At 61.8% G+C, this 23,600-nt stretch overlaps 2 protein-coding genes across 2 annotated transcripts in view; one reads left to right on the top strand and one right to left on the bottom strand.

The window, feature by feature from the left end:
* The window catches only part of SND1 (staphylococcal nuclease and tudor domain containing 1), a 78,582-nt gene that overhangs the window by 5,572 nt on the left and 49,410 nt on the right, over nt 1–23,600 (bottom strand). Inside the window, exons 13-16 of the mRNA XM_077783736.2 lie at nt 21,050–21,160; nt 19,060–19,132; nt 17,448–17,589; nt 11,754–11,863 (exon numbers count right to left, since the gene is read on the bottom strand). Of these exons, the coding sequence (XP_077639862.1) occupies nt 11,754–11,863; nt 17,448–17,589; nt 19,060–19,132; nt 21,050–21,160 (436 nt within the window). The remainder of the gene's footprint in view (nt 1–11,753; nt 11,864–17,447; nt 17,590–19,059; nt 19,133–21,049; nt 21,161–23,600) is intronic.
* LRRC4 (leucine rich repeat containing 4) lies at nt 3,456–7,049 on the top strand. The gene has a single exon (XM_021546968.3). It carries the CDS (start codon nt 3,587–3,589, stop codon nt 5,555–5,557), a length of 1,971 nt encoding a protein of 656 aa, XP_021402643.1. The 5' UTR covers nt 3,456–3,586; the 3' UTR covers nt 5,558–7,049.

Here is a 23,600-nt window from a genome sequence, read left to right as displayed (position 1 = left end):
GTCACAGGGCTTTGGCTTTGCCAGCGCTGCCACACGGGGCCTGTGCCACCCCTGAGCTCACCCATCCCACCACAACCACTCCCGCTGCTTCCCAAAGCCTGGAGGTGTCCCACTGTCCTTGCGCTGCGCTGGCCGTGGCACCGCACTGGACATGGCACCACGCCAGCCACGGCACCAAAACCAGCCATAGAATTCGGCCAGCCATGTTACCATATTGGCCGTGGCACTGCACTGGACATGGCACCATGTCAGCCATGGCACTGAAACCATGCCAGCCATGTCACCACACCAGCCATGTCACCACACTGGCCGTGGCACTGCACTGGACATGGCACCAAATCAGCCACGGCACCAAAGCCAGCCATGGAATTGGGCCAGCCATGTCACCACACCGGCCATGGAACCACGCTGGACATGGCACCATAATGGACATGATGCCACACTGGACATGTCACCATACTGGCCATGCCACTGCAGTGGACATTGCATCATGTCAGCCACGGCACCAAAACTGGCCATGGCGTTGTGCCAGCCATGGCACTGCACTGGCCATGGCACTGCGCTGGTCATGGCACTGACCATGGCACTTCACTGGCCATGGAATTGTGCCAGCCATGTCACCACACTGGCCATGGCACCGCACTGGACATGGCACCGCACTGGACATGTCACCACACTGGACATGTCACCATACTGGCCATGCCACCCCACTGGCCATGGCACTGCACTGGACATGTCACCACACCAGCCATGTCACCACGCTGGACATGTCACCACGCTGGACATGGCACCACACTGACCATGGCACCACGCTGGCTGTGGCACCACAGTGGACAGGGCATCACCGAGGGCACCACAGTGGCCACTGGGCACCACCGTTGGTGGTGGCACCGTGGCAGACACAGCACTGTCACACAGTGGACATGGCACCACACCAGACATGGCACCGCACTTGCCAAGTCTGGTGTGCGGCAGGGACACGGCCCCAGGCCACCCGCTGCCCCCAGGGGTGCCAGTGCCAGGCTGGCCCCTGGGGTCAGCACCTCGTGCACGGCTGTGGCACCTCCCCAGTGCCGCAGGGTGACACTCCGGGTGACAACGGTGTCCCTGTCTCCCGTGTCACCACTGGGTCACTGGCCGGGGACACGCGGGACAGTGACGGACTCAGGGACAAGATGTGGCCACTGCAGTGAACACAGAACGTGTGGGACCCACCCGTGGGGCACAGGAGGCCACCAGCTCCTGCTGCAGCTCCTGGTAGGGACATCACTGGAACAGCCGAACCCCCCTGGGGACGCGCCAGCATCACGGGGACAGCGACCCCCGGGAGGAAGGACAGGAGGGTCCTGGGGTGCCCTGGAGCACCGCCAGAGGGGGTGTCCCAGAGGAGCCACCAGCCCCGCAGAGGTCCCACCACCCAGTGCTGGCACTCAGGTGACAGCTCCAAATGCCACCAGTGCCACCAGAGCAGGGGAGGCCACAGGGTGCTTACGGGGGGCTGCAGGTGGTGTCATGCCCCCCCAGTCCCAGGGGGACGGAGGGGACAAGGCACTGCTGGGGGCGCAGAGCTCAGCCTGGGCCCCAGAGAGCAGCAGCAGCAGCAGGTCCCTGTCCCTGTCGCCCGTGGCCAGCCCTGGCAGTCGCCCCGTGTCCCCCCTGCACCCCGGCAGGGCTGCTGCTCCCCACCGGTGGCACAGCCGGTGGCACACCGGGGCCCAGGGGTCCCCGTTCCGCGGGGGGCTCGGAGCCGGGGTCCCGCCGGCCCTCGTCACCTCAAAGCCGCCGAGCCCCGCGCTGCCGCCCCCGGCCCTCCGTCCCTCCGTCCGTCCGTCCGTCCGTCCGTCCGTCCGCCTCCCCGGCCCCGAGGAGGGGTCGCTCAGGGAGCGGCCCCCCCTCCAGGAGCCCCGAGCGGGGCTGCGGGGAGGGGGAGGAGGAGGAGGCGGCGGCGGGAGGGAGGGAGGAGGAAGAGGAGGAGGAAGCGGCGCATCCCGCATCCCCCTCCCCGCGCACAAAACCGCTCCGGGGCCGCCGCACCGGCCGAAGCGGGGCCGGCGGGGGCCCCTCCGGAGAGCGGCGGGTGGGTGGGTGGGTGGGGGTGCGGGGGGCGCGGGGGGGTCTGTGCGGAGCCGGGATGCGTCAGCAGGAGCAGCGGGAGCGGCGGCAGCAGCAATCCATCCGCGCTCGCACTGAAGGACAAAAGGATGAGCCAGCCGCCTGCGCGGCTGCTTCCCGCACCGCCCGCACCGCCCCGCACCGCACCGCCCGCACCGCCCGCACCGCCCCGCGCGGCCCCCGCCACCGGAGGATGCCCGCCGGCACCGCGACCGCCACCGCTGTCACCGCCGCTGTCACCGCCACCATCGCCCCGCGCCGCCGCTGAACGCGACACCCACGCGGGGACGCGGGAACGACACGCGGGAGGGGACGGGACGGGACCCCCCCGCCCCGCCACCAGCGCAGCCGCCGCCGCTACCGGGAGGTGCCCCCGCCGGCATCTCCCCCCCCCCACGCCGACGCCCTTTCCTCCCCCCCGCTCCCTCCCCGAACCGCGTTTTTCCCTCTCCCGGGGGGGGCTCCCCGCGATTTATTTATTTATTTCGGCCTATTTTTAATCTTTATTTTCCTGTTTTATTTTTAGGTTTCGTCCGGGTTGTTTGGGGTGGGTTTTTTTTTTTTTTAATATTTTGAATTTTTATTTTTAGTTTTTCATCTGATTTTAGCTTCATTTTAACTTTTATCCTCATTTCCGTCCTTATCTTGATTTGATTTTATTTTACATTTTTATTCCGTTTTTACCTCCTTTTCCAATTCCCTTTCCTGGCCAAATTTTTTTTTTTTTTTTCCCCCATTCCCATTTCCCTCCCCGTTTTTCTTTTCTTTTTTTTTTTTTTTTCACTTTTTCTCTCCTCCTCTCCCTCCCCTTTCCCCGATTCTTCCTTTTCTCCACGCTTCTTTTTTTTAATTATTTCCTTTTTCACCACTTTCCCCGCGTTCCCCCCTCCTTCTCCCCGCGGCCTGGGGGGGGGCGGCCATGCCGGCCCCGCCGAGCCCCCCGGGCCGGCCCCACGGGCGGAGGTGCGAGGCCGCGGGCTTGGCCGCGGTCGGGGGCTGCCGGGCCCCCGCTTAGCCGGGCCGGCCCCCCCCCATCCTGCACCGCAGCCTCCAGGAGCCATTTTGTCTTTTTTTTTTTTTTTTTTTTTTTGGGAGCCGGCCCCCCCCCGCCCCCCCACCCTCCTCGGTCCCGCGCCCCCCGCGCTCGCCTCGACCCCCCGGACCCCCCGATCCCCCTTCCCCAGGTAGGTACTGGCGAGCGGGGCCGGGCGTGGGGGGGTTCCTTCTCCTCCTCTCCCCCCACCCTCCCCCCCCACCAGCACCTACCGCTGATTTTTTTCCCCCCTAGATTTTAATTTTTCCCTCCTCAAGCCCCGCTCTCCTCGGAGCCCCCCCGACCCCGGCACCCCGACCCCCCCCCTCCGGCCAGCCGGGCCCCCCAGCTCGTGGGAGCCGGGAGAGGGGGGGGCCCGAGCCCGTTCTCCTGTTCTCGCCGCCATCCCCAGACGATGGTGAATGATGAACGTGCCACACCATGAAGCTCTTGTGGCAGGTAACTGTGCACCACCTCCGCCGCCACCGCCGCCACCGCACCTGGCCGGGGCTCCTGGCCGCCTCCCTGACCCTCCACGCGTGGCTCCTGGCCACGGCCGCCGCCTCGCCGGGCCCCCAGAGCTGCCCCTCCGTGTGCTCCTGCAGTAACCAGTTCAGCAAGGTGGTGTGCACCCGCCGCGGCCTGGCCGAGGTGCCCCCCGGCATCCCCTCCAACACCCGCTATCTCAACCTCATGGAGAACAACATCCAGATGATCCAGGCGGACACGTTCCGCCACCTGCACCACCTGGAGGTGCTGCAGCTGGGCAGGAACGCCATCCGGCAGATCGAGGTGGGCGCCTTCAACGGCCTGGCCAGCCTCAACACCCTGGAGCTCTTCGACAACTGGCTGACGGTGATCCCCAGCGGGGCCTTCGAGTACCTGTCCAAGCTGCGGGAGCTGTGGCTGCGCAACAACCCCATCGAGAGCATCCCCAGCTACGCCTTCAACCGCGTGCCCTCCCTCATGCGCCTCGACCTGGGCGAGCTCAAGAAGCTCGAGTACATCTCCGAGGGCGCCTTCGAGGGCTTGTACAACCTCAAGTACCTCAACCTGGGGATGTGCAACATTAAGGACATGCCCAACCTGACGCCCTTGGTGGGCCTGGAGGAGCTGGAGATGTCGGGCAACAACTTCCCCGAGATCAAACCCGGCTCCTTCCACGGGCTCAAATCCCTCAAAAAGCTCTGGATTATGAACTCGCAGATCAACCTGATCGAGCGCAACGCCTTCGACGACCTGACGGCGCTGGTGGAGCTCAACCTGGCCCACAACAACCTGTCGTCCCTGCCCCACGACCTGTTCGCCCCGCTGCGCTACCTGGTGGAGCTGCACCTGCACCACAACCCCTGGGACTGCGACTGCGACATCCTCTGGCTGTCGTGGTGGCTGCGGGAGTACATCCCCACCAACTCCACCTGCTGCGGCCGCTGCCACGCCCCGCTGCACATGCGGGGCCGCTTCCTGGTGGAGGTGGACCAGACCTCCTTCCAGTGCTCGGCGCCCTTCATCATGGACGCGCCCGCGGACCTCAACATCTCGGAGGGGCGCGTGGCCGAGCTGCGCTGCCGGACGCCCTCCATGTCCTCGGTGCGGTGGCTGCTGCCCAACGGGACGGTGCTGAGCCACGCCTCGAGCCACCCGCGCCTCTCCGTGCTCAACGACGGCACCCTCAACTTCTCGCACGTGCTGCTGACCGACACCGGCCTCTACACCTGCATGGTGACCAACGTGGCCGGCAACTCCAACGCTTCGGCCTTCCTCAACGTCAGCACGGCCGAGCTCAACACCTCCAACTACAGCTTCTTCACCACCGTCACGGTGGAGACCACCGAGATCTCCCCCGAGGACGTGTCCCCCAAGTTCACCAAGCCCGTGCCCACCACCTCGACGGGCTACCAGCCGGCCTACACCACCACCACCACCGTGCTGGTGCAGACCACGCGCCCGCCCAAGCAGGTGGCCGTGCCCACGGCCGACGCCGGCGACAAGCTGCAGACCAGCCTGGACGAGGTGATGAAGACCACCAAGATCATCATCGGCTGCTTCGTGGCCGTGACGCTGCTGGCCGCCGCCATGCTCATCGTCTTCTACAAGCTCCGCAAGCGCCACCAGCAGCGCAGCACCGTCACCGCCGCCCGCACCGTGGAGATCATCCAGGTGGACGAGGACATCGCGCCCGCCGCCGCCGCCGCGCCCGCGGCCGCCCCGGCCGGCGGGGCCGGGGAGGGGGCCGTGGTGCTGCCCAACATCCACGAGCACCTCAACTACAACACCTACAAGGCCGGACACGGCGCCCACTGGACAGAGAACGCGCTGGGCAACTCCCTGCACCCCCCCGGGACCACCCTGGCCGACCCCTATTTAATCCAGACCCACCCCAAGGAGAAAGTTCAGGAAACCCAGATATGACTCTTTTTTGGGGGCTTTTTCCTGATTTTTTTTTTGGGTCGTCATTCCCCCCCCCTTCAACCCCAAATTATTATAAACGCAATAGATGCACAAAAGCAGAACTCCAAAAAGAAGGAAACCCAGGAGAATTCCTCAATACTAAGCAAAACCAGGAGAATTCCTCAATAATAGACACAACTTTTGTACAGGGGGGGGAGAGACTCTTTTTCGTGTACATGCTTCTATAGCCAACCTCGGGGCCGAGAAGAGCAGCAGATTCTATTAAAATTTAACGAAACCCACCCGAAACTCCTACAAAAAACCACTATTTTCTAACTCGCAGGTTCTATTTAAACACAAAAAGAAACAAACCAGGAGAAACAGAGGAAAAAAACAAAACCCATCGGTAATAAGAGGAAAAATCCCCGTGCTCGGGGACGAGCGGCGGTGCCGTGGCGCGGGGGGACGCGGGGGACGCCGGAGCGGTGGCAGAAGCTGTCGGGGTGGGCTCTGGGGGGCTCGGGCTGCTTTTGGGGGTTACTCGGGGCAGGGGCTGAGGTCGGCCCCCCCAGCCCGCGGCGCTGCCCTTGGCCGCGCGCCGGCGGCTCCGGCGTCACCGGAGCGGGATCTCGGCCCCGCGCCAGGACCTTCCCCACGCAATAACGGAACGGAATTTGGGGGGTGGGGGGCTCGGGGGGCGCAGCCTGAGGGCTGGGGATGGACGTCTGCAATGTATTCAAGCAAAAAATTCCTCAAAAACCCACGGGAAGGGGAAAAACCCCGCAAGCGCCCGGGGGGGTGGTTTGGGGGGGATTTGGGGAGGGGGGAGAGCGGGTGCCCCCCGCTTCGCTCCGCACCCCCTTTGCCACGGTGTTTGTCACCCCCCCGGGCCTCCCGGACCCCCGGCACAGGGCTACGGCTCCTGGGGGGCTGGGGGGGCCCCACGGGAGACCCGACCAATGATTGTAACCACCTTCACTAAAAACGGCATTTTTTGTCCTTTTTTTGAGCGGGGGGGGGGCGTGGGGAACCACCCCCCGTCCCCGGGAGGGGGTGACAGTGGGGACACCCCCCGAGGGCTGCTCACGGATCGGGGGGGGCTGGGAGAAATTAAGGGCTTGGGGAGGGGGGGAGGTGACAACGGGGGGCCACCAGCATCGGAGGTGGCGCCGGGGGGTCCCGGCGGGGACCCCAAGTGCCTCGTGGGGGTCCCGAGGGGATGAGGGGGTCGGGGGGGGTCGGGCAGCAGCGAGAGGAGGGGCCCCCCCGGTTAGCTCGGGCGCTGGAATTACTTTAATTTCTCGTTTTAGCTTTAAAATGTTCTCGGAGAGGGGGGCAAAGCTGAGCTAAAATTTAGGGTTTGGGGGTGTCCGGGGGGGTGCAAGGCAGGAAGGAGATGCAGAAGTTCCCTCTCGGGCTGTAAACGCCGGAAGGATCCGACTGTACCGCGAATCCAACAAAAAAAAAACAAGTGTATTTTTGTATTTTAATAAATATTGTTCCAAATTTGTAACGCCGAGTGCCCGAGGGGTTAAACGGGGGCGCTCGGGGGGGCGCGGGGGGGCCCCCTCCCCGCCAGCCTGAAAGGGGTTTTTTGTCCTCTCAGCAGGAAAAGCTTTGGAAAAACCACGGAGCGGGAAAGGAGATGGAGGGAGAGGAGGAGGAGGGGAGGGGTGAGGGGAGCTGGGGGTGACACGGGGGGGAACAACAAGAGCTGGGGAGGACACGAATTAGGGGTGACAGTGGGTGATGGGAATTGGGGGGACACGAATTAGGGGTGACAGTGGGTGATGGGAATTGGGGGGACAAGAATTAGGGGTGATGGGAATTGGGGGGACACGAATTAGGGGTGACAGTGGGTGATGGGAATTGGGGGGACAAGAATTAGGGGTGGCAGTGGGGTGATGGGAATTGGGGGGGACAAGAATTAGGGGTGACAGTGGGGTGATGGGAATTGGGGGGGACAAGAATTAGGGGTGACAGTGGGGTGATGGGAATTGGGGGGACAAGAATTAGGGGTGACAGTGGGGTGATGGGAATTGGGGGGACAAGAATTAGGGGTGATGGGAATTGGGGGGGACAAGAACTAGGGGTGACGTTGTGGTGACAATTTCAGGGTGACACTGGGGGAATGATGAGAATCAGGGGGTGCCAGCAGTGGGTGGCACTGGCAGGGGGGGACAGCGGGACCCCGGGGTGGGGCTGGGGGGGTTGGGGGTCACCCCCCAGGCCGGCAGCTGGAACTGGGACTGGAGGGGGGGGGATAGAGATCAACCCTCTGAGGGGACAGCAGGGTCCCTCAGGGGACACAGGGACCCTCCTCTGAGGGGACAGCAGGGTCCCTCAGGGGACAGCGGGACCCTCCCTCTGAGGGGACAGCAGGGTCCCTCAGGGGACACAGGGACCCTCCTCTGAGGGGACAGCAGGGTCCCTCAGGGGACACAGGGACCCCCCCTCTGAGGGGACAGCAGGGTCCCTCAGGGGACAGCGGGACCCTCCTCTGGGGGGACAGCAGGGTCCCTCAGGGGACACAGGGACCCTCCTCTGGGGGGACAGCAGGGTCCCTCAGGGGACACAGGGACCCCCCCTCTGAGGGGACAGCAGGGTCCCTCAGGGGACACAGGGACCCCATTCTGTGCTATGGGGACACCTCGTGTGGGGACATGGGGACCCCAGCCTGGACACGGGGTGTGCAGGGTGCTGCTGGTGGGGACGAGGGACACAGGGACAGGGACACGGAGTGTCCTGTCGTGGTGGGACACAGGGACCCTCCATGGCACCAATGTCCCCAAGGCGCCACCTCCACCCCATCTTGGGGGGGCTGAGCGTCTCCCCCAGTCACCACGGAGCTGTCAGGGTTCAGCGTTGGGATTTGGGGATTTTTTTTAGGATTTTTGCTATCTTTGGCGGATCCAGGTCAGTTTTTCCCAAAACCATATTCCTGCTTTTTTTTTTTCCCTTTATTCCTGAATTTTCCCACCCAGGCCAATCTGGAAATGCCAACACCTCCTGTTCATCCTGGGGGATGAACCCCCCCCTTCCTCCCTGTGCTGGGAACAGACAGGAGTGATCCCAAAAATCCTGGGAATGCTCCAGGGGGGCTGGAGGGATTTATGGATTTTATTGGCATTGATTTTAGCCCAAAATTAGGGCAGCTGAGTTCATCATCTTTATCCCATCCTCATCCCCATCCCATCCCCAAACCCCTCTGGTTCTGGACCCCCCCAGCTCCCACGTCCAGGAATTCCATCCCATCCATCTTGTTAAGGACAATCCCCCCAGGACCCCCAATTCCCGGAGCACCCCCAGGTCTTTCTCTGGAATGATTCCTTTGGAGCAGGGTGGGAATAAGGCCCAGGATGTGGGGAAAGGGAAACACTGACAAACTAAATCCAGGGATTTTTAGGGAATGACAGGGAAGTCCCCACGGCAGCGGGATTTGGAGTTCTGCTGGTGCCTACCCTGGCATCGGTGGCTCCAGAGGGAGTCGGGTGAGGTGGGATGGGATGGGATGGGATGGGATGGGATGGGATGGGATGGGGTGGGATGGGGTCAGATGGAATGGGATGTGGGAGGATGCAATGGGACACCGCAGATGCTCCAAGCACAGGGCTGGGATTGGCCCCGGATTTGGGATTGGTGCCGGGATTGGGATCAGGGTGGGGATTGACCCTGGAATCAGTGCTGGGATCAGGCTGGGATTGGAGTTGGGATCAATGCTGGGATCAGGCTGGGATCGGGACTGGGATCAGGGCAGGACTGACCAACTGGGAGTTCACGGCTCCAGTGGACAGAAAGCCCTGGCACACGTGGGGGGCCGGGGCAGTTTCCCGGCGTTCCCGGAGGACCAGCAGCTCCTGCCGGATCGGCGCGGCCGCGGAGGAGCCGAGGGGCACCCGGGGGTCCCCGGGCCCTTCCCGGGAGCTCCGGGAGCTCCGATCCCGCCGGAACATCCCAGCACCCCCTGCCCCCCACGCTCGGGGCCGTTCGTCAGCGGCGGCTCCGGGCCCGTGAGTCAGCAGCAGCCGGAGCCGCCGGATAAAAATATCCCACGGCTGTGGGGGTGGGCAGGGATCGGCTGCCGGCGGGAACGCGGCCCCGTGGGAACCGTGGGGACCCGTGCCGGGACCCGGGAATCGGCCCGGGCAGCATCCCGGCTCCCCACGGCCTCCCCGCCACGGCATCCCTGCCCTGCATCCCCAATCCCTGCCCTGCATCCCCAATCCCTGCCCTGCAACCCCAATCCCTGCCCCGCATCCCCAATCCCTGCCCTGCATCCCCAATCCCTGCCCTGCACCCCCAGTCCCTGCCCTGCACCCCCAATCCCTGCCCTGCATCCCCAATCCCTGCCCTGCACCCCCAATCCCTGCCCTGCACCCCCAATCCCTGCCCTGCATCCCCAATCCCTGCCCTGCACCCCCAATCCCTGCCCTGCACCCCCAGTCCCTGCTCTGCACCCCCAGTTCCACGTGGCCTCCCCAGCGCCACGTTCCCGGGCAGCAGCCCATCTTCCCACGGCCTCCCCACGACATTCCCGGGAAGCGTCCCGGCTCCCACGTGTCCTCCCTGCCACAGCATTCCTGGGAAGCAGCTCCGGCTCCATCTGGCCTCCCTGCCACGGCATTCCTGGGCAGGTGCAGCGCGGAGCCTCTGGAATGTGCCGAGGCAGCGGAGCGAAGCCCTTGGGATGCGGGTCAGCAATTCCCGGCAGCAGGAGATGCTGAGCAGGGAGGGGGACGACTGCAGTGTCCCCGTGTCCCTGTACTCCCGTGTCCCTGTTTCTCCGTGTTCCTGTGTCCCTGTGCCCCTGCATCCCCGTGTCCTCGTGTCCCTGTTTCTCCATGTTCCTGTTCCCTGCGCCCCTGTGTCCTCCTGTCCCTGTGTTTCCATGCCCTCAGGTCCCTGCATTCCCACGTCCCTGCATTCCCATGTCCCTGCATTCCTGCCTCCCTGCATTCCCACATCCCTGCATTCCCACATCCCTGCATTCCCACATCCCTGCATTCCCACGTCCCTGCATTCCCACATCCCTGCATTCCCACATCCCTGCATTCCCACATCCCTGCATTCCCATGTTCCTGCATTCCCACATCCCCGCATTCCCATGTTCCTGCATTCCCACATGTTCCCATGTCCCCCTGCCCCAGCATTCCACGTCCTTATGTCCCCGTGTCCCTGCACCCCCATGTCCCACATCCCTGTACTCCTGCATTCCCAGGTCCCCACAGCTGGCATCACTGGCCTGCAGCTGCTGCCACATCTGGACCCACACCCACACCTGGACCCACACCTGGACCCACACCCACATCTGGACCCACACCCACACCTGGACCCACACCCGCATCTGGGTCCACAGCCACAACTGCACCTCTGTCCACCACATCTGCACCCATGGCAACATCTGGATCCAGGGCCACAGCTGTCGCTGTGCCCACCCCGGGGTCTGCAGCCACATCTGCATCCACAAACCGCATCTGCATCCCTGCCCACATCTGGATCCATGCCCAAAACTGCAGCTGTGTCCACATCTGCATCAACCATGTCTGCAGCCACAGCCACATCTGGATCCATGAATCCCATCTGGATCCATGAATCCCATCTCTATCTATGCCCACATCTGCACCAGCGCCAACATCTGAATGGGAGCACCAGCCCCTGAATTTTGGCTCAGCGGGACCGTGACAGTCGGAGGGAGGAGAGATCCGGTATCCACCTTGGAATTGTGAATCACGGAAAAATTACCCAAAATGGGCCCTGAGCTCCGGAGCTGCAATCAGGGAAATCACAGGAGTTCCAGGGAATTTTAATATCCGGAGATGGTAACGGGAACAGGTTCAAACGGGGGGGATCCATCCAGAATCCAACCCCACATCCATCCAGAATCCAACCTCACGTCCATCCAGAATCCAACCTCACGTCCATCCAGAATCCAACCCCACGTCCATCCTGCACTCACCCAGGGCACTCTCAGCATCCCTCGGGATCCCCTGGGATCTCCTGGGATCCCCTGGGATCTCTCGGTGTCACCTGGGATCTGCTGGTGACACCTTGGATCTCCCAAACCCCACAGGACACTCCTGGTATCCCTGGGAGCTCTCGGTATCCCCAGATCTCTGGGTACAGCTCACCCACCGGTCCCTCAGAGCTGCCGGATCCCCCGGATCCCCGGGATCCCCCCAGATCCCCCGGATCCCCCGGCGCCCGGCTGCGGCCGTACCTCCCTCTGCAGCACGAGCTCCTTGGTGAAGAGCGTGGCCTCCTCGCTGAAGGGCTCCCCCTCCTGCGCCAGCCCCGGCACGTTCCGGGCGCCCCGCGGGCACTCGATCCCTGCAGGAAAACCGGGAAGGGTCAGGGCCAGGGAACGGCACCCCGGGAATGGCACCCCGGGAATAGCACACTGGGATTGGCACCCCGGGATTGGCACCCCGGGATTGGCACCCCGGGAACGGCACCCCGGGAATGGCACACTGGGAATGGCACACCGGGATTGGCACCCCGGGAACGGCACCCCGGGAATGGCACACTGGGAACGGCACCCCGGGAATGGCACCCCGGGAATAGCACACTGGGATTGGCACCCCGGGATTGGCACCCCGGGAATGGCACCCCAGGAATGGCACCCCGGGAATGGCACACTGGGATTGGCACCCCAGGAATGGCACACCGGGATTGGCACCCCAGGAATGGCACCCCGGGAATAGCACACTGGGATTGGCACACCGGGAACGGCACCCCAGGAATGGCACACTGGGATTGGCACCCCGGGAATGGCACCCCGGGAATGGCACACTGGGATTGGCACCCCAGGAATGACGCCCCAGGAAGGGCTGGGATGGAAGGGGATGCTGGAAGCAAGGGAGATGAGGGGAGCTCCAGGAGGGTCCAGGGGTGGCATGGTGGTGGGACAGGCTGGGACAGGCTGGGATGGGGACACGGGGATAAACAGGGACAGGGACAAGGGGATGTGTCAGCAGGGATGGGGACACCGGGACAAGCAGGGATGGGATACAGGGACAAGCAGGGATGGGGACACCGGGACAAGCAGGGATGGCATACAGGGACAAGCAGGGATGGGACACAGGGACAAGCAGGGATGGGGACACCGGGACAAGCAGGGATGGGGACACTGGGACAAGCAGGGATGGGATACAGGGACAAGCAGGGATGGGGACACCGGGACAAGCAGGGATGGGATACAGGGACAAGCAGGGATGGGGACACTGGGACGAGCAGGGATGGGGACACCGGGACAAGCAGGGATGGGGACACAGAATCATATCCAGGCCCCCATCCAGAGCCCTCCATCACAACCACTCCCCTGTATGTCCCTTTCTCCCACTGCCCCCGGCATCCCCCTGCCCTGGATCAGAGCAGAGGGAAGTTCTGCATTATTAATGATCATTTACATAATTTGCATAATGAATGAAGTGCTGGGAATCACAGCTCCAAGCTGGAGCCACGAGTGAGGAGGTGCCACATGCCCAAGGCCACGTCAGTGTCACCAGCACCCAGGGACACAAGGACACAGATCCTGCCCAGAGCAGCCGGGAGCGCCCAGAGCCCATCCTGATGGACAATGTCCCTGTGCCACCAGGTCCTTCCTCACCCTCATCCCCATCCCCATCCCCATCCCCATCCCCATCCCCATCCCCATCCCCATCCCCATCCCATCCTCATCCCCCCATCCCCATTCCCATCCCCATCCTCATCCTCATCCTCATCCTCATCCTCATCCTCATCCTCATCCTCATCCTCATCCTCATCCTCATCCTCATCCCCATCCCCATCCCCATCCCCATTCCCATCCCATCCTCATCCCCCCATCCCCATTCCCATCCCCATCCCATCCCCATTCCCATCCTCATCCCCATCCCCATCCCCATTCCCATTCCCATTCCCATTCCCATTCCCATTCCCATCCCCATCCCCATCCCCATTCCCATCCCCATCCCCATTCCTGGCCCTGTTGTATCCCCATCCCGTCCCAGTCCCCATTCCCAGGCCGTGCTGCTTCCAAGGGAAGCCATTTCCAGGGAATCCAGCAGGAGCTTCCCAGCCCTGTCCCTGCCCCTCGTGGCACCAACGCCCTCTGTCCCCAAGAACAGGGACGGAAAGGGGGATTTCTGGAAAAGGGGAATTCTGGGAAACACAGCAGAATGTGGGATGGGCAGCAGGAAATCCTGGGATCTTAGTTAATGAGCTGGAGCCATCAGGAACCCCCAAAATCCAGGATCACCCCGGGATTCTCCTTCCAGCACCGAGTGGGCTCTGGCACGGCTCTGATCCCGACCCTGGCTCTGATCCTGCCCCAGCACTGATCCCAAATTTCTCCAGCAAGGAGCACCCCAGTGCCGCACTGGGAATGGGAATGAGGGGCTGGAGCTGCCCTTCCTCCTCCAGGAAAGGGCCAGGAGGGCTCACGGACCACAATGGAATCTTTTCCCTCAAAATAACACCGGAACCCTTAAACTCCGCCAGCTCCCGGCTGCTCCGGGCTGGGATCCCGCTCCGGATCCTCTCCGGCCTCCGACGCTTCCCAAGCCCACCTGAGGGAAGGTTCTGGAAAAGGGAGAGCTCTGAAGGCTGGGCTGGGTGCGCTCAACGCCCGGGAATGCTGGCGGGAGCGGGGAGGGGACGCTTGGCACCCGGAAAACTTCTCCTGCACTTTAAAAATAGCAGCTAATCCCGAATCGGCGGCTGTGCCGCGCTTCCCGGGAAGCCGTGACGGATTAATGAGGGATGCGGCTGGAAGTGCTGCAGCCACCGCGCTCCCCTGGGCTTCCCAGAGAATTCCAGCACAATCCTGCCCAGCCGGGCCGGGGCTGGGCTGGAGCAGGCGGCTGTGGGGCTGCTCCCGTCCCGGAATCAGCCCTGGAGGGATGGGGGCGAGAATTCCGCAGCATCCCGGAGTATCCTGCGGCCTGCTGAGCATCCCAAGGCATCCCTCAGCATCCCATGGACATTCCAGAGCATCCCTGGTACCCCACAGCAGCCCCGGGATATCCTGGAGCATTCCTGGTACCCCACAGCAGCCCTGGGATATCCTGGAGCATCCCTGGTACCCCACAGCAGCCCCAGGATATCCTGGAGCATCCCTGGTACCCCACAGCAGCCCTGGGATATCCTGGAGCATCCCAAGGCACCCCACAGCAGCCCATGGACATTCCAGAGCATTCCTGGTATCCCACAGCATCCAATGGACATTCCAGAGCATCCCTGGTATCCCACAGCAGCCCCGGGATATCCTGGAGCATTCCTGGTACCCCACAGCAGCCCTGGGATATCCTGGAGCATCCCTGGTACCCCACAACAGCCCTGGGATATCCTGGAGCATCCCAAGGCACCCCACAGCATCCCACAGTATCCCACAGCATCCCTGCGGGATCCCGCACTGGGATTCCAGGAGGAATTCCTCCCCGGCCCCCAGTGGGAACAGACAGAACAATCTTTCAGGGAGAATCCCTTGCAGCAAGGACCCTTCCAGCCGGATTCCGGGGATTGGAGCAGCTTTGCCCCTCGCCGCGCCAGAGCCGCAGCCGGCACCAGGATCTGGGATGGCTCCGGGCCGGGATCGGCCGCGCCGGGGCCGAGCGCAGGGATCGATCTCCTGCAGGGTTTATGGATTTTGGGAGCAGGGAAGGTGAGCCGGAGGGAGGGCACACCCGGGAACTGCGGGAGTGGGATTGGAATGCCGAGGATCCGCTCCGGATCCCGGCGCTGCAGCACTGGGACAGCTCCACGCTGGGAATGCTCACAGGGAAAAACTCCAGATTCCCATCCCCGCCTCCCAGTCCTGCAGCTCCCAGGGAAGATTTCGGACCCCTTGGAGCCACTTGGCCACTCCAACATCCCCGGAGGTGCCCCCTCATCCTTCGGGAATTCTCCTGCTCCCAGCCCCCGCTCCGGGAAGGCGTCAGGCTCCAGAGTTTTGCCGGGAGAGAGGAATTTGGGATTAAACGGGCGCCTGTATTTGCACATATTTATAGTGCTCTGACGGATCTATTTTAGCTGGAAAGCCGGGATGAGCTCCCTCGGGAGCATCCCTGGAGTCACATTTTAAGGGACTTGGCATCTCTTTCTGGTGCTCATTTGCATTTGATATCCATAAAAAAGGCAGGCGTTGATAAAAGGCGGATATTTATCCTATTCCTGGCTTGGCAGAGGAGGGTTGGGAATGGCACCGGGGAGAAAACCAACAAAAAACAGGAGAAATAAAAGCCGGAAGGTCCCGCCAGGATCATGGGATTCGATGGGATGGGATGGTTTGGGGATCCATCCCTTCTAGAACAGAGCAGGGTGGAGCAGGAATCCCAGTGGAGCAGGAATTCCCATGGAGCAGGGACCTCCAAAGAGGAGAACCATGGAGCAGGGATATCCATGGAGCAGGGACTCCCATGGAGCAGGGATGCCCATGGAGCAGGAATTCCCATGGAGCAGGGATGCCCATGGAGCAGGAATTCCCATGGAGCAGGGATGCCCATGGAGCAGGGACTCCCATGGAGCAGGGACTCCCCTGGAACAGGGACTCCCATGGAGCAGGGACTCCCCTGGAGCAGGGACTCCCCTGGAACAGGGATGCTCATGGAGCAGGGATGCCCATGGAGCAGGGACTCCCCTGGAGCAGGGACTCCCCTGGAGCAGGGACTCCCCTGGAACAGGGACTCCCATGGAGCAGGGACTCCCATGGAGCAGGGACTCCCCTGGAACAGGGACTCCCATGGAGCAGGGACTCCCATGGAGCAGGGATCCCAGCACCAGGAGACACCCCAGCATCGCTGGGAGCAGGGACAGAGCCCCCACTTCCCAAAGGCCCATCCCAGTGCTGGTGTCCATGGGGGACAGAGACAGGACACATTCCCAACTCTGGGAACAAAGGGATGGAATAAAGATAACCCTGCTCCCCCTAGGATAAACATTCCCTGTGTGGGAGCCACTCCCACCTTTCCTTGTGTTTGATCCTGGAATTGGGTCCTTGAAATGCCAATGGAATTCTTCCCCATCCTCATCCCATTCCCATCTTCATCCCCACTCTCATTCTGATCCTCATCCTATCCCCATTCCCATCCCCATCCCTATCCTGCTCCTCATTCCCAATCCATCCTATCCCCATATCCCGCTGTTCCCTTCCTTCTCCCCACTTTGTGCTTCCCCACCTGCTCCCAAGTTTTGGGTGGGATCATCCTTCCCAATCCCAGCCTCCCGCAGCCCTCCCGGCCTGGCCTGAGGCAGCTCCAGCGTTAATTGTGACCCCTCAATCCAGGCTGAAGGGATTCCAGCCCAGGGAATGTTCCCGTGCCAGCCCAGGGGACGTTCCGGTGCCGATCCCGGATCCCAAGGTGCCAATCCCAGGAACCCCATGGCAATGATCTCACAACGTCATGGTGCCAATCCCAGGATCCCACGGTGCCAATCCTGGAATCCCATGGCACCAATCTTGGGAACCCCACAGTGCTGATCCCGGGATACCATGGTGCCAATCCCAGGATCCCGCAGTGCCAATCCTGGAACCCCGTGGTGCTGATCCCGGAACCCCAAGGTGGCAATCCTGGGAACCCCGCAATGCTGATCCTGGGATCCTGTGGTGCCAATCCTGGAACCCCACACTGCCAATCCCAGAACCCCGCAGTCCCAATCCTGGGAACCCTGTGGTGCCAATCCCGGAGCCCCGTGGTGCCAATCCTGGAGCCCCGCGGTGCCAATCCCGGGAACCCCGCGGTGCCAATCCCAAAACCCCGCGGTGCCAATCCCAGAGCCCCGCGGTGCCAATCCCGGGAACCCCACGGTGCCAATCCCAAAACCCCGCAGTCCCACTCCCGGGAACCCCGCGGTGCCAATCCCGGGAACCCCACGGTGCCAATCCCGGAGCCCCGCGGTGCCAATCCCGGAGCCCTGCGGCGCCGCTCCCGCTGACCTGCGAGCAGGAAGGTGATCAGGCAGGTCTCCTTGGGCAGGAAGAGCTTCAGGCGGGAGCCGCTGAACACGTACTCCACCACGGCCTCGGAGCGGCCGGCGCGCTGCAGGAAGGGCAGGAACTGCTTCGCCTTCTGCGTGTCCTGCGGGAAAACGGGACTCAGGCACCCGGAGCCCCGAGCGCTCCTCGTCCCTGTGCCAGCTGGGAGTCACATCTGGGCACGGAGCTGAGCGCCTCCGGCTCGGGATGGGCCATCCCAAACACAGCCCAAATCCACCCCGAAATCCCAAAGCCATCCCGAAACACATCTCAGAATACATCCAAAAATCCCAAAGCCATCCCGAAACACATCTCAGAATACATCCAAAAATCCCAAAACACATCCCAAATCCATCCCGAAACACATCTCAAACTACATCCAAAAATCCCAAATACATCCCAAAACACATCTCAAACTACATCCAAAAATCCCAAATACATCCCAAAACATATCCCAAATCCATCCCGAAACACATCCCAAATACATCCCGAAACACATCTCAAACTACATCCAAAAATTCCAAATACATCCCAAATCCATCCCGAAACACATCTCAGAATACATCCAAAAATCCCAAAACACACCCCAAACACATCCCAAAACACATCTCAGAATACATCCAAAAATCCCAAAACACATCCCAAATCCATCCCAAAACACATCTCAAACTACATCCAAAAATCCCAAATCCATCCCAAAACACATCTCAAACTACATCCAAAAATCCCAAATACATCCCAAAACACATCCCAAATACATCCCAAAACACATCCCAAACACATCCCAAAACACATCTCAGAATACATCCAAAAATCCCAAAACACATCCCAAATACATCCCAAAACACATCCCAAATACATCCCAAAATGCATCCCAAATCCATCCCAAAATCCCAAAAATACCCCAAAACACATCCCAAATACATCTCAAAACACATCTCAAAATACATTAAAAAAATCCCAAATCCATTCCAAAATCCCAAAAATATCCCAAAGTACATCACAAAACACATCCAAAAATCCCAAACAGACCCCAAAATAAATCCTAAATATATCCCAAAAGAGATCCCAATCACATCCCCAATCCAGCCAAAATACATCCAAAATTCATCCCTAAACCCGTTCCCAAATCCATCCGATACACCCCAAAGCCCTATCCCAAAATCCTATCGCTCCCCAGGGCCGCTGCCTGGACCAGCAGGACAGATCCGGCCCCATTTCCCCCATCCCTAATGGAGCATCCCGTCCCTTTTCCCAGGATCTGCCCCTCTCCATCCCAGCATCGAAGGGCTCCACAGAAATCCTCAAAAAAATTAATGAATTGAGGAAAAAGTAAGGAGCTCTGCTGGGATACATGGATCCCCAAAAATCCCTCAGGAGAGCCAGGGAATCCAGGATTCCCACCAACATTCCCGCGTTGGCTCCACCACCTGGTTCCCAGGCTATGAGGCAACTCCCAGTTGATTTATCCAAGGAAAAAAGGGGAAAACCACCCCCAGCAGCTCCCGAAACAAGGGCACGGTGTGGGTTTTGTCCCGTCTGATCCCCTGCGGAATTCCCGCGTGATCCTTACTCCGGAGATGTCGGCGACCCTGTGGATGGGCACCTCCTTCTTGCTGTGCAGCCCCTTCCCGTTCTTGATGGCCCTGGAGAGCAGAGGGAGCGCCGGGAATCAGCTCCGGCCAGCCTCGGACGAGGGCTGGGATGGGGAATGCCGCACGCGAGGGCACCCACGGAAAACCCACGGAAAACCCGCGGATGCCGGAGCGGCGGCCAGAGCCCGGATCCTTGTCCTGGCACAGGGATGCAGGCTGGGACCTTCCCCTGGGATGCTCCCTCAGGATAAGGCCCCTGAGCTCCCACCCGGAGCGTCCCCTCCTGCCCCGGGGCCCGGCCGGTTGGGAAGGGCCGGAGCGTGCCAGGATTCTGCCAATGGTCTGGGATGTGATCCAGGCGCTCTGAAGGGCTGGGAATGCTGAACGGATCCCCCAGACCGCTCCGGGCCCCGCACCACAACCTCACCCCCAGTCTGCCATTCCCACTGCTCCTGGCAGCACAACTCCTCCGCCTGCCGCCGGCACAAGCCCGGATTTGGGATGTGCCAAAGCTCCCAGCGGCCTGGATGGGCCACCTCCACCACCGGCCCCACTCTGGGATTGGGTGGGAACATCCAGCACTTCCACCTGGGCGCATCCAGGATGAATCCCAACCCTGGAGCAGTGCCGGGGTTCTCCTCCCAGAACATCCAACCCAACCCTGGAGCAGCGCCGGGGTTCTCCTCCCAGAACATCCAACACCTCCACCTGGGTGCATCCAGGCTGAATCCCAACCCCGGAGCAGCTCCGGGGTTCTCCTCCCAGAACATCCATCCAACCCAACCCCAGAACATCCAACACCTCCTCCTGGGCACGTTCAGGCTGAATCCCAACCTTGGAGTGGCTCTGGCTCCAGGTGCCACATCCCAGCCTTGTATCCCACATCCCAGCCCTGTATCCCGCTCCAGGTGTCACATCCCAGCCCTGTATCCTGCTCCAGGTGTCACATCCCAGCCCTGTATCCCACATCCCAGCCCTGTATCCTGCTCCAGGTGTCACATCCCAGCCCTGTATCCCTCTCCAGATGCCACATCCCAGCCCTGTATCCCACATCCCAGCCCTGTATCCTGCTCCAGGTGCCACATCCCAGCCCTGTATCCTGCTCCAGGTGCCACATCCCAGCCCTGTATCCCGCTCCAGGTGCCACATCCCAGCCCTGTATCCCACATCCCAGCCCTGTATCCCGCTCCAGGTGCCACATCCCAGCCCTGTATCCTGCTCCAGGTGTCACATCCCAGCCTTGTATCCCGCTCCAGGTGCCACATCCCAGCCCCACATCCCAGTATCCCAGTGCCCCGTCAGCAGCTCCGAGCTGCTGACTCGCTGCCAGGCTTCCCAAAAGGCACATTCCAGGCGTTGGGAAGGAGCCTCTGAGCAATCTGCCGGCCGCCCACCGCCCGGGCACGGCGGGCTGGGAACGGGAGCGGCTTTCTCCGGATCGATCCGCCTTTTCCCGCGGCAGCCAGTCCTGCCCGGGAAGGCGCCGCAGCCCCCTCCAAGCTGCTCTTCCCGGCTCTCGGCATCATGCCGGGATCTGCTGCCAAGGAGGAGCTGAGCTCCTGCCATCCCTGCCGCCATCCCTGCCACCATCCCTGCCACCATCCCTGCCACCATCCCTGCCGCCACCCCTGCCACCACCCCTGCCACCATCCCTGCCACCATCCCTGCCGCCATCCCTGCCGCCATCCCCGCCCAACGGAGCCGCCTCCGCAGGGAGCGGGGCCGGGCCGGGAAGGGCGCGGGATGAGGGACAGGGACACGGGGACACCCGCGGGGCTCCCTGCGGACGTGGGGGGCACTGGGAGACGGGATCCCCACAGGATCCTCTCCACGGGGAGCTGGGCTGCGCACACCTGGATCTCGTGAACACGGCTGCGGACAGACAGACGCCACAGCCGGGAGGGGACGGAGGGACACAGGACAGGTGTGACAGGGACAGCACGGGGACCCGCCCCGTGCCGTGCTCACCGGGCCTCGGCCGCCAGCAGCTCATCGTAGTGCGCCGAGCGCTGGTCGTCGTCCTGCCGGTAGCGCAGCACCGTGGCCAGGCCCTTGCTGACCAGCGCCTCCGCGATGTTGCTGCGGGAACGGGACCGGATCGGGGCGGGAACGGGGCCAGGGAGAGCCCGATCCCACCCCAATCCCACCCTGATCCCACACCATCCCATCCCACCCCACCCCACCCCACCCCATCCCATCCCATCCCATCCCATCCCATCCCATCCCATCCCATCCCAAGGGAAGGCCTTGGAGTGACACATCCCAGCGCTCTGGGCTGGGACCCAAATGGGGGACAATGGGAAACCCCAACTGGACTCATGCCACAGGGAGAAGCCTCCCAGGAGCACCCCAAAAACCTCACCCCAAAAACCTCACCCCAAAAGCCTCACCCCAAAAACCTCACCCCAAAAACCTCACCCGAAAAACCTCACCCCAAAAGCCTCACCCCAAAAGCCTCACCCCAGAGCTCCCCTCCCGCCCCACCCCAAACCCAGCAGGCTCGGCATTCCCAGCCCACGGAACCTCCTCCTGCATTTCCCAACCCCATCCCTTTTTTCCAGGAGCAGGGGGTGGGCACTGGTTTGGGAGGGGGGGCACCACCCCCAGACTCCCCCCCAAACCTGAGGGGTGATGGCCCCAGCCCACAGGAATCTCCTTGGTTCCACCATCCCACTTTTTTCTGGGAAATAACTGGGGCAGCAGTTTGGGGGGGCTTGGACAGGGAGACCCCCACCCCCATTTCCACGGGAAGTGGCTGGGAGCAGTCTCTCCCAGTGAACTGGGATTTCTGGGATCAGCAAGGGGGGGCCCGTGCAAGGCGGGGATGAATCCATCACATTCCACTGCTTTAAGCAAATCCATGAATTCTCCTTCGCCAGCACTTCCCTAATTCTCCTCCAGTCACCGCCCCCCCACTAATTCCCTCCGTATCCCAAAAAAAGCACATCTATCCAGAGGATGGAGGGACTGATCCCTTCCCGATTCCCGGGTGTGCCCCTTCCTGAGTGGGGGGAAGGGCAAATCCATCACCGGGAGCCGAAATTAGGTCTCGGAGCAGGGGGAGGGAATCAAAAAATTCGGGATTGGCGAGCGAGGGAATGGCTGCAGCTGGAGCAGCTGCGGCAGCCCGGGAATGCTGAGCGCCGGGAATGGGCCCCCCGGGAATGCTGGGGAAGGAGCAGGAGCTGGGGGAGGCCTGGGAAGGGCCAGGGCGGCTCCCAGGGTCCCTGAGATTCCCCATCCCAGTTAAATCCCACTCCTCATCCTGAACACAGCCCACCCCCCATCCCAGACATCCTACTCCCCATCCCAGCTGCATCCTGGAAAGGGTGTGGAAAAGCGTCCCACGTGTCCCCTCCCTGGGCCACTGGAAAGCCCAGATGCTCTGGAGCATTCCCAGCACTCCCAGCCGTGAAATCCGGATGCTTCCCAGTGACAGAACGCTCCACTGGGCTGGAAATCCCAGGAAAAGCCCAAATTCTCCCGGGGTTCAGAGGTTTTAAGGCTCAGAATTCCCATGGGGACTGATCCTGGCACCCAGGGAAGGAGGGAGAGGGAGATGGGGATAACAGCTCAAAGAAGGAATTCCAGCCCACAAATTCCAGACCCTGCTCCAGCCTGGTTCCCTGGGAGGAACCCCCCATTCCCACCTCCCAACAAAGCTCTGGAATGGAGCTGGAGCTGAGGCCTGGAGGGAAGGAGCATCCCCCAGTCAATCCCAGATCCCAGATTAAAGACTGGGAATACAACGGGAAAAATCTCCTTAGAAAATGCCAATTTTGTAACTTCAAACCAAAAACGTCAATTTTTCATCTCCTCCTGCATTTCCTTTCCCAAAGGAAGTTTTGGAGGGGTTTCATCATCCCACTAGAGCCGGTGCCCAGCAGGGATCGGGATCAGAATCAGGATCAGGGGTGCCAAACCCATCCCACCCCCCCAAACTCCAAATCATCCCAAACTGCAGGGAAGGGACCCCCACTCCCGCTGGGAATTGCACCTGGAATTACAGCACAGGGTGCTCCTGAAACGTGGTGTTAGGGATTTCTAGGAGCTTTTTTCCCTGAGGATGACGCAGGATGCTGCGGGATGCTATGGAATGGTGCAGGATGCTGTGGAGGACTGTGGGACGCTCTGGAATTTTAGGGGATGCTCTGGGATGCTGGGGAATGCACCAGCATTTAGGGCTAGGGATCAGGCCCAAAAACTTGGAGGAGGTGGAAGGGAGAAGTGGGAGGGAGGGATCCCAGGATCCAGGGAGACACACAAGCAGGGATAGACAGGGATGCAGGCAGGGATGCAGGCAGGGATGCAGGAGATCCAGGCAGGGATCCCAACAGGGAAATGGGCAGGATGCAGGCAGGGATGGGGGCTGGGAGATGAGCAGGGATTTGTGCAGGGATTTGTGCAGGGATCCAGGCTGGGACACGAGCAGGGATCCAGGCTGGGGTCCAGGCTGGGACACGAGCAGGGATCCAGCAGGAGAAGCTGGGTTGGTGCTCCAGCCCCGCCGGTTCCCAGT

The sequence above is a fragment of the Lonchura striata genome, chromosome 1A (assembly GCF_050655825.1).
Source record: "Lonchura striata isolate lonStrDom1 chromosome 1A, ASM5065582v1, whole genome shotgun sequence".
Taxonomy (NCBI): domain Eukaryota; kingdom Metazoa; phylum Chordata; class Aves; order Passeriformes; family Estrildidae; genus Lonchura; species Lonchura striata.
This window is presented reverse-complemented; position numbering and strand designations above follow the sequence as displayed.

Excerpts from the sequence above, each read along its gene's own strand:
- LRRC4 (XM_021546968.3), top strand. The coding sequence starts at position 3,587 with ATGAAGCTCTTGTGGCAGGTAACTGTGCACCACCTCCGCCGCCACCGC.